Consider the following 10,323-nt stretch of genomic DNA (forward strand, 5'->3'; position numbering starts at 1 on the left):
AACTATGCTGGGTGGTATGGCCATTCAGACAAGCAGGCAGGGCCCTGATGAAAGCCAGGCCTTGCAACTTGTATTTCCTCGACTAATCCCTTGTATCAGCAGTCTCTAAACTTGTGTGCATGTGTCATCTAGATCACTGAACTCTTATTATGTATTTTTGGGTTCCCGAACTTGTCCAGAGGTGTCATATAGGTCCAAACGGACTCCGACCCGCTCCATTTGCTGACGTGGCATGGCGCCTACATGTTGGTGGTGCATGTGGATCCCACATATTAGTATTTCTCTCCTCCTTATTCTTTTCTCTCCCTTCTCGTAGGCGCCACCGTGGCATGCCACATCAGCGGATGGAGCGGGTCGGAGCCCGTTTGGACCTATATGACACCCCGGACAAGTTCAAGGACCCAAAAATATATTTTGAGAGTGCAGGGACGTAGTCACGTAGATGACATATACACACAAGTTTAAGTACCGCTAGGGCACTTTACTTTAATCCAAATGATAATCACTCATTTGCTTTGTGGGTGTTATGGCTTGAGAGTTCAAAGTTGAGAATGCTGTTAGTTAGAACTTCAGTGTTTTGGATGATTACGTGCAGTTTGTTATATCTTCAGTGCCACTTACACTTGACATGATCCTATCATGTTTTTAACAATACATAAATACACATAAGCACATAAGTCCAAAATAAATCACACAATTGGAAGCCTTCAAAAATATATACCCTTCTATCTCGTAATATAAAAAAATTTACGCTTTAACTTTATTTCAAAATATAAGTGATTTTATGATTTCAGGATAATTTATTCCCCTCGTTACTTTTGTACTCCCTTATTCCTCACCTACAGACTTTTGAACGACTCTATTTCTTCCACTAACATCTTTTTGACATGATTTATACTTTTTGTATTTTCTTATTTTTTTTATAAAAATAACATAACCTCTCATAGTATACATATAATGGAGATTCCAGTTCTATTATTATTTCACACTTTTCTGTCTCCAAGCTGTCCACAGTCCTCCTCCCACTGATGAGAGAAAGAAGAGAGAGAATTACAAGAACCGCAAGAGGCACCAAGGTAATGTACACAAAGAAACTTCCTTTACGTTCTCTCTATCACCTCTCATCAGCCAGAATTGTGGAGAGAGAGAGAGAGAACTGCAAGAGGCACCAAGGTAGTGTACACAAAGAAAGGAGCTTTCTTTAGCTTCTCTCTCAGCTCTCACCAGTCACCACTCCAATCCAAGAGATCCCTCCCAGCTCCATTCCATTCTCCCTACTACCAACAACAACTTCCAAGCTCTGGCTGGCTCTGGGCTGGCTGTGCCCTCCTGTCAGTCCTAGCTCCAGCTGCAATCCTCCTCCTTGTTCATCCACCACCACCACCACCCACATGATTGCATTTGTGCAGATTCCTGGAGGAGGAGAATTCAGCTGCCCTCTCATACCGATCTGACACACGCACACAGGCACCCTTCTTTGTTGTGGTTGCCGCACGATCCGAAAGAGATTATCTTCTCTTTCCTTTCGCAGGAAGATTTGGTGATTCTTGCTCTAAGCGTCGCGTCGTGCCGTCTCGTCCATCTCTGTATGTGGCTCCTGCCGTCCCATTGTGCCTGTTTTGTAGAGTAGATCTGGAGGGGCGTCCTGGATGTTGCAGATCTGATCGGTAATTTTCTTGGTTCTCTTCAGAGGAATTTGGGGCCATGGGGAAGAAGGGGAAGTGGTTTGGAGCTGTCAAGAAGGTGTTCAGCCCAGAATCCAAGGAGAAGAAGGAGGAGGTAAATGCATCTTGGGACCCAGCTTCCTTAGGAGCTTGTTTCGAATATAGAAAGTTTAGTCCGGATTCGATCGAGATTTAGAGTTTCTGAATTGCAAACAATTCTGTTTTTTCAGTGAGGTCTGGATTGTGTTGGGAGCAAAGTTTCAATTTTTTTTCTATTCCAATTAGCACATTGGTTCTAGTTTTCGACTTGGTTTTCGTCAAAATCTCACTTGCTGCTGTAAGGGAGGCGTCAAATGTTCTTCCTTCTACTGGCCATTGCATACAAATTCAGAATCTTAAGGAATTTCCACTCATGTCATGGTTTCAATTAGCATGCTTTACTTGCCATTCAGTCAATTGATAAGGATTACATACATAACACATTTCCTCTTGAAATTGATTGTCTTCACTGATACATATGACCAAATCATCATCTTCTCTTTTGCAATTATCTTGTCTTACTGCTATTTGAACTGAGCTGCAATAACAATTCAAACTTTGGTCATTGAAATGAACAGAGGCTGAGGAGGAAATTAGCAGCTAGCAACCCAAACCCACCAGATCTAACCCCTTCTGCTTCTCTGGAAGTCAATGTTTCGGTGCCACCCCCTCCAGCTCCTGCACCTGTTCAACAGACTGAAGAGGTTAAGGTCCATGAAGTTGAGCAGGAGCAAAGCAAGCATGTTACTGTGGAGGCAGTTCCTGATACTGTCCCTCCCCCTGTCCCCATCCCCGCACAGACATCGGCATTGCCGTTGGGTGTATCAAGGGAAGAGCAAGCTGCAATCAAGATCCAGACTGCCTTCCGAGGTTACCTGGTAATGTGAATTTGATGCCATTTTGAATGAACTTTCCTAAGTTGTTTGAGAATATGTCGTGGCCATTTATTTCATCAGCTGCTTTCATTCATCACTATGCTGGTGCAAATATTGTAAAGATGGTTGCGATGAGTTTTACTTCTGCTGGCTGCTGATTAGGTCATTTCAATTTGAGGTCGGCTGTTAAAAGAACAGTTCTTGTATAGTTTATGATTTTGTCTCCTCATCAACATGACTGCACAGGCAAGCAAATGTCTGCTGGTGACCAACTGGCCATCCTGAGATTTTTTCCTCTTTTCCTGTTAATAGTTTTAGGTATTGGCAGCTCGCCAATCTATCAACTGGTAGTTGGCTGGTTGCTGTTAATTTGAACTTTGAAGTGGGACACTTGATTGAGGTATCTTAGGTGTTTACAGTTCCTGTGTTATTTTCACTATGTTGGGTGGTAAATGATCTTCTATGATTCAGGGGTAAACTTTTCTTGTGTGACCTGTGCACCTGCCAGAAACTGTAAATATAGTGTGCTCCCTCTGCTTTGAAGCAGTCGTTCTATTTTTTATTTGTTTCTGCATATTATTGTTGAGATGGACTACAAAACAATCTTGGCAAGTATTAGAAATTAGTTCTTGATCAACTGGAAGTTGGTGGAAGCCACCTTTCATTACTAATTTTGATTCTTAAATCATTTTTTGATGTTGATGGATTTGTTGGTCAGGCTTATTGATATGCTTTGTCCCTTGATACAAAGATAACATCTTTTGAAGTCGACTTGGGAGCAGTATATTTTGTTCCTTGAAAAACATGATAGCAGGTTTTTAAAATTGACCTAGTGAAAAGTACTTTTTGTACTTCTAATAATATACTGATCGTTTTGTCGCTGCAATAATACAGGCAAGAAGGGCATTACGAGCTCTGAGGGGACTTGTCAGATTGAAGTCACTGGTTGAAGGTAACTCGGTTAAGCGTCAAGCTGCAAGCACTCTGCGCTGCATGCAGACTCTAGCACGGGTGCAGTCACAGATACGATCAAGGAGGCTGAAGATGTCTGAAGAGAATCAGGCCCTCCAGCGGCAGCTCCTACTGAAACAGGAACTGGAGAGTTTGAGGGTAGGCAAAACCTCTCTCAAAGCCCTGCATACTCATCAAGAATATTTCATGCACCCCTATTGTTATCAGCTCTTGTGTAATTTTGTTTGATGAAAACTGCAGTAAGCAGTTGTTATAGAAAATAAAACAATACCATTGGGATCATTAAACACACTGCATTTGTGAATCATACCAGATGGGGGAGCAGTGGGATGACAGCACTCAGTCCAAGGAGCAAATCGAGGCAAGTCTTATAAGCAGGCAAGAGGCTGCAGTAAGAAGAGAGAGGGCGCTGGCGTATGCATTTTCGCATCAGGTAGGTATCTGTGCTTCTCAATGGCAGATGCCAATCTGTACTCTGGCTCACCTCACCCAACACTACATTCTTAAAATGCCTCAAAACTTCTGATCCTTTTGCAGTGGAAGAGCACTTCAAGGTCTGTGAACCCAATGTTTGTAGACCCTAACAACCCACAGTGGGGCTGGAGCTGGTTGGAACGCTGGATGGCAGCGAAGCCCTGGGAGGGCCGTGCCGGGACCGACAAGGAGAGCAACATTGACCGCGCATCGGTGAAGAGTGCAAGCCTGAACCTTGGAGAGGGTGAGATCACAAAAGCATTCAACCGAAGGGGATCCAAGCCGGACAAGTCATCACCGACGACTCCAAAGCTGGCCCGTCCGGCCTCCCGCCAATCCCCATCAACTCCGACAGCAAAGGTGTCACCCATCCTTGCGAAGAAGAAGCCCGCGACACCGAAGAACGGGCTCTCGCACGTCGATGACGACGCGAGGAGCGTGTTCAGCGTCCAGTCTGAGCGACCGAGGAGGCACAGCATAGCCACCTCGACGGTGCGCGACGACGAGAGCCTCGCGAGCTCCCCGTCTGTGCCAAGCTACATGGCTCCCACGAAATCTGCAAGAGCTAAGCTGCGGCTCCAGGGATCAGTGGTTACTGATGGTGCAGAGACACCGGAGAAAGGCGGAGGAGGAGGAGGAGGCTCTGTTGGTTCAGTGAAGAAGAAGCTGTCCTTCCAAGCTGGAATGGTGCCGCCGTCTCCGATGAGGCGGCATTCTGGACCTCCCAAGGTGGAGGGTGTGGTGAAGGACATTGCTGAACCTCCACAGCCAGAGGCCCTGGTGATCAATGGTGGAAGCAAGTGACTCACATGGCAGCAGGTACCATGATGGGCAATGGATTCTGCAGATATATTTCATCCAGTGAAGCAAAGGTTAAGATTATATGTCAGCTGTATGAGTTGTCGGCATTGTTTTTCCCAAGTTATAACCACATTATTTGCTTAGCAGATTCGTGAGTTACCCTGCCAGTCCATTCCATTTGTTGTTTCTGTAAAACTATATCGATTTGTCACTTGAAACCTTTGGTGTTTGTATGTAAACAAGTCTTCTGTTTATGCGAGCCACATGTTTCTTTTTGTCAAGATCCCTCTAAAGTCTGAACAGTGCAACGCAGTTTCAGAGTTTGTTGTATTGCACCCAACAAAATCATTCTGTCTAAAGACCATCAGAGAAAAAAAAACAAACAAATAAGTGAAATCCTAATGCTACAAGATCATATAAAAAACACAAAATATCGATAATCATGAGAAATTTACATTTGAAGTCTAAATCCACAAAAGCAAATTCCATGAAGTGAACTCATACAAGAAAATGATTCTTTTTATAATAACCTGATCAGCATGTAAGTTACAATATTGCAGCTGCATAGAGTGAATTCTTACATTGACCTACACTTCACCATCAAATAATAAAAAGAAGAAATGAAGGAATGAACGTAAGGCGCTTCAAATGTTCAAATTCATCACTACGATTGGTTCTCCAGTCAGGTGTAAAAAAATCTCACCAAACTTTGACCTATAGCAATCTTGAGTGCTACATTAGTCAGCAACACCTTGATGTGGAAGCATTCAAAGGGCAATTATTTGCAAATTTGCAGAAACTGCATTTCCACCTCTCTTCTTCACTCACATACCTAGGCTCCCGAGATCCTCGCCAGAAGCTGAGAACTTCCTGAATTTGATCCTTGAACCACCCAGCATCATAAGAGAACTGGTATTCTTCAAGAAGGGAATTATCTGCTTGTAGTTCATATCTGCACCAGTTTAGCATGTCATTTGCAATAACACAAAATAGTAGTGATAACTGATTAGGCATTCAGTAATCAGTATTACAGTTATGTGCAGGTTAGTTTGTGACTCATGTTTACCTCAAAAGCAGCTGTTCCTGAGACCGTGCTAACGTATGGCAGGTGACCTTGAAATATTTCACGACATCTTCAAAGGTCTACAAACAGAAGCCATGTTACAAAACTCACAAAGATACTAGAATTACAAAAATCATTGTTGAAAGAGATCATAATTCTAGTAATGACTTGGAATGTTCAGTATAGTAGATTAGCACTGTACTGCTCATGGAATGGAATGCTTTCCCATAAATAATTGGTTATTCAAATTAGTGCCTAAAATGTAACAAGAAAAATTCAAAGTGAAAGTTGAGGCATGGCACCTTTGCATTCAATCCTGAGAACCTGATGAATTGCTTGATGTCATCTGATAACAAGTAACTGGGGTCCAGGTCAAAATAGCTGAAGAAATTATCTGCTGGAAATTTTTCACCAATCAAATTGTCCCATAAATACTTGTAACACATCACCTGGAGCCTGTCACAAAAATACCAAGCAGAGAACGATAGAAATTTCACAGCTACTAACTTGCATCATCATAGAGAGGCAAAAACAGTAAAACTAGTACACAGCTCCACGTACGACTGATCGTTTGACTGTTATTTTTAAACAGTTAAACTCACAAATTTACATTTTCATGTGAAATAAGATATATCTTTAATAGAACAATAAATGGAATGCAAGTGCTACAATCTTTTTTTTAAAATCGTTATTGCCAAGTATCATCAACTTGGATTAATTTCAAGCATCTTTCTTTATCCACATACTGAATAATTGACCCCAGAGTTGTTTCCTTAAAACAATACTTACGAGATTCCATAATCAGAAAAAGACGATCAGTACAAGCAAAATTTGTCTGAAAGAAAACTATTAAGTATACTTTAGAAAAAACTGATCTTTATAATCCCTATGTAATTATGGTGTGATTGGCAATGGGCACTGTTAATAGACCAATCGAGCATCAAATACTTCATATAACTTCAGATCAAAGAAGTCACTTCAAGGGAATCACCATTCTTTATTCAAGGGAACATATATTTGAAGCTAAGCTTAGCTATGTACCTGCCAATAATACCTTTTTAGTTTCTATATTTAGTGATTAGGAAAGCAGATATAAGGGTAAACCTTCCGTTTCTTTTTTGTGCTTCTGAGGGAACTGTTGGCTTGAAACGTGTCTTTGTATCCACCAGGATAGGATGAAGTGAAATGGCATCCGGAGGCATTCGGAGTTCATCAATAACACCTGTCATCCATGAACCTTCAACGAGCCCAATCCTGCAGTGACAAGACTAAGAATCAATGGTACTCAAAAGTAATGTTAATAAGATAAAATGCTTCCAATCCTCTCTGTAAGAAACACTTAGCAGAGATTTTCCATAGGTGTGCACTAGTGTTCAGCAAAAGAACATGACAAGTGCTTACACGGGGAGTTCCCGAGTGATGCCCTCCAACATTAACTGGTTTGCTCCCATGATGAAGTTCATGAATTTCACTGCCCACAATTCTTCCAAGGATCTAACTGTGACATCTGCTCTCTCAATAACCTGCTCCAAAATGAAGTAAATCAGCAGTCCTCTTTTAGAAACCAAAAAGTTAGCTCAAATTCCAAAGTAAAGAAAGAGATGGTTATTTGTTTTAGAAATTGGAAAAAAAAAATCAACAAGAATATAAAGCTCATGAATCACGATAACATCAAATCATTGATACGCAACCACTTGAAATGTGGTTTGTTTTCAGATAAACTCTCCATGGCAATATAATGGTGAACAAGTTACAGGTTACTGGCTTACTGCATGGCCGCCTCAGCAAAACAATGGCATTATCATTCAGTATACTTGGGACGCATTTCAAGAATAATACTACAATGGAAGCCATCTAATGAATCAAGCAGCATTCCGCTTGGAAGATTCAACACTGTGGTGCTCACCTCTTGCTCGAGCTGCGCATGGCGCTCGGAGCCGGCCTTCATGGCCTGAGTCCTTTCCGGCCTGCCGTGCTCGAGCACGAACTCCATCTGCTTCTCGCACCATTCCTGCCACAAGAAGGAAAGCCCTGAACGCAAGAACAGAAGGCGAACGCCGCGAGGTTGGGGGGCGGTGGCTTACCGTGGCGGTGATGTCGGTGACGGCGAGCGCGCGGCGGTCGCGGAACCGCGCGAGCAGCGACCCCCGCGGCGGAGGGGGCGGGGGCGAGTCCTCGATGTCGCCGCCGGAGGAAGCGGCGAACTTGTAGGCCGCGCAGGAGAGCGAGACGGCGCGGCGGGCGGCGGAGAAGACGACCGGCCGTGCAGCTGCGGCGGCGGCGGAGAGCGCGGCCTCGATGATCGCCATCTCCTCGTCGCTGACGATCTCGACGGGGACATCGGGGAGCTCTGCTATCTCACTCGCTGTCGCAGGGGGCGAATCGGCGGCGGCGGCGGAGGGCATCGGAGTCGGGGAGCTCTGCTATCTCACTCGCAGTCGCAGGGGGCAAACCCCCCGTGCCGCCGCCGCCTCCGGCGAAGGAATGTTGGGAGGTCACCTCGCCGTCGTTCGACTCGCAGTCGCAGGCAGAGGGAACAACCAAGAAATTAAAATTATAACTAAAACACTAAAACTTTGAGCCGTGCCCCTGACCGGCCAAAATAATCCTAAATTCAGATTTAAAATTTAAAATTTGAACTCAACAACCCACTCCGGCCGTGACTTTGTATATGTACTGCACGATTTGGATCAGAAATTTATTCCCTCCCACATATGCTAACGATGGATTAATTAGGCTCAACAAATTTGTCTCATGGTATGGTTTTTAGACGAGCTATGAAATTCATTTATTTATTTGTGTTTAAAAATCTCTTCTGACATCCGATCAAACGTCTAACAGGACACGCAAAAATTTTTCTCTTCTCCAACTAAACACCACCCCCTGAACGTAAGGATTATCATCTACCCTAATGGTGTACTAATCTACGGACCAAAACATCGTTGGGTGCTCGGCTGTTGTGGATAAGCCACATCGATATACAAAGCAATGAAGTAACAATTTCTTGACCTTATTAATGTCCAGGATCATGACACAAATGGTTGTTATCTTCTAGATTTTGGGCTTACTGTAATTGGCATCAAAACCAAATCCTGTATAAATCCCAACGAGATGTCCCAACTCTCATGAATTATGACATGATCATCTCTCTCATGTGCATGTTGGTTAGATTCCTCATTAGATCAATACTTGTGAGGAAATTGGTATACCTGGGTTTATTTTTTTAGGATTATAATGCTTTAGATTTATTTTTTTAGGATTATAACGCTTTCACTGCATCCACGTCTGAATCATTCTTGACTAGAAGAGTAATATCTTCGTTCATATGATTTTGGAGATTAAACCAGTCACCAAACTTATGTGCAAATGATTTTTAATTTAGAATAAGGTGATCATCTTTTGGCTATTTAGAGAAAAAAACAGCATATTTACAAAAAAAATAATTTATGAAAAAAACTTTTATAACGTGTTCTTAACGATCTAAAATAATAAAAAATAAACTTCAGTGAAAAAACTCAAAATCAATTCCAAATTCAAGGTTAAAAATTTAAAATTTTGTTTATAACCACAATCAGAAAATGAAAAAAAAATGATGTTATAAACATGACCGAACTATTTAAATCAAACATTTTAAGGAGGAGTATGATTAGGTAATCATATGTTAATCTATACTATGTTTTTGGTGCCGGTTTGAACACAAAAGCGGCCAGAATAATAAGTGCCATTATACAATTAGCTTAAATCTGGGCTCAATAAAGCCCATATACAGCCCACGTAACACGGCTTAATATGGGCCCAACAGAGCCGACATAAAGGCCATCAGGTTTACTATCCCCGAGTGGCAGCCCGGCTAAACCTTGGTCCAATATACCATAATACGGCCCATCAGGTTCATATCCACGTGGCGGCCCATCTACTGTATACCAAAATGACGTGGCAGCGCAATGTTCCACGCGCGAGGGCGAGATAGTTGTGGAGTGACGGCTGCGTGTGCGCAGCAATTTCAAGGGTGTGTTTTTTTGATTTTTCTCAGTATTACGCACATATTTTAAGAACGTTAAAAATTATATTTTTATAGAAAACTATTTTATCACCTCATATTTTTAAAGTAAATTTTTAACTTATATATAGTAGTTAATTCCGTTATTTATATCATTAATATCCTTACAAAATTAAATAAATTTTAATCTTCAATCAATAATCTTCAAAATACCTAAGCAGTAAATCTCTTCCTTCTAAAATAAATTTATTTTTCGTCTTTGTTAACTCTTCGTATTATTTAAACTTCTCAATTAATATTAATATTTTTATTATTATTAGATAATAGAACATGAATAATACTTGCATATTATTTAATTTTTCTTTTAAATAGGACAGATGATTAATTGTGGATGCAGAAAAAAATAAAGTTTTTTGACATACTCACTCTATTGTT

At 41.8% G+C, this 10,323-nt stretch overlaps 2 protein-coding genes across 2 annotated transcripts; one reads left to right on the forward strand and one right to left on the reverse strand.

The window, feature by feature from the left end:
- The first annotated feature begins 1,165 nt into the window (after positions 1-1,165).
- LOC102700990 (protein IQ-DOMAIN 1) lies at positions 1,166-5,103 on the forward strand. Its single transcript, XM_006653929.3, has 6 exons — positions 1,166-1,586; positions 1,691-1,779; positions 2,282-2,581; positions 3,473-3,688; positions 3,864-3,983; positions 4,088-5,103. The coding sequence occupies exons 2-6, from the start codon at positions 1,705-1,707 to the stop codon at positions 4,826-4,828; spliced, it is 1,452 nt and encodes a 483-aa protein (XP_006653992.1). The 5' UTR covers positions 1,166-1,586; positions 1,691-1,704; the 3' UTR covers positions 4,829-5,103.
- Positions 5,104-5,294: 191 nt separating this feature from the next.
- LOC102699311 (exonuclease V, chloroplastic) lies at positions 5,295-8,432 on the reverse strand. Its single transcript, XM_006654882.3, has 7 exons — positions 7,973-8,432; positions 7,795-7,899; positions 7,290-7,411; positions 6,993-7,142; positions 6,191-6,344; positions 5,892-5,968; positions 5,295-5,777 (listed from the first exon to the last, which is right to left on the reverse strand). The coding sequence occupies exons 1-7, from the start codon at positions 8,291-8,293 to the stop codon at positions 5,567-5,569; spliced, it is 1,140 nt and encodes a 379-aa protein (XP_006654945.3). The 5' UTR covers positions 8,294-8,432; the 3' UTR covers positions 5,295-5,566.
- Between the last annotated feature and the right edge of the window lie 1,891 nt (positions 8,433-10,323).

This window comes from Oryza brachyantha, chromosome 5 (genome assembly GCF_000231095.2).
Source record: "Oryza brachyantha chromosome 5, ObraRS2, whole genome shotgun sequence".
Classification (NCBI taxonomy): domain Eukaryota; kingdom Viridiplantae; phylum Streptophyta; class Magnoliopsida; order Poales; family Poaceae; genus Oryza; species Oryza brachyantha.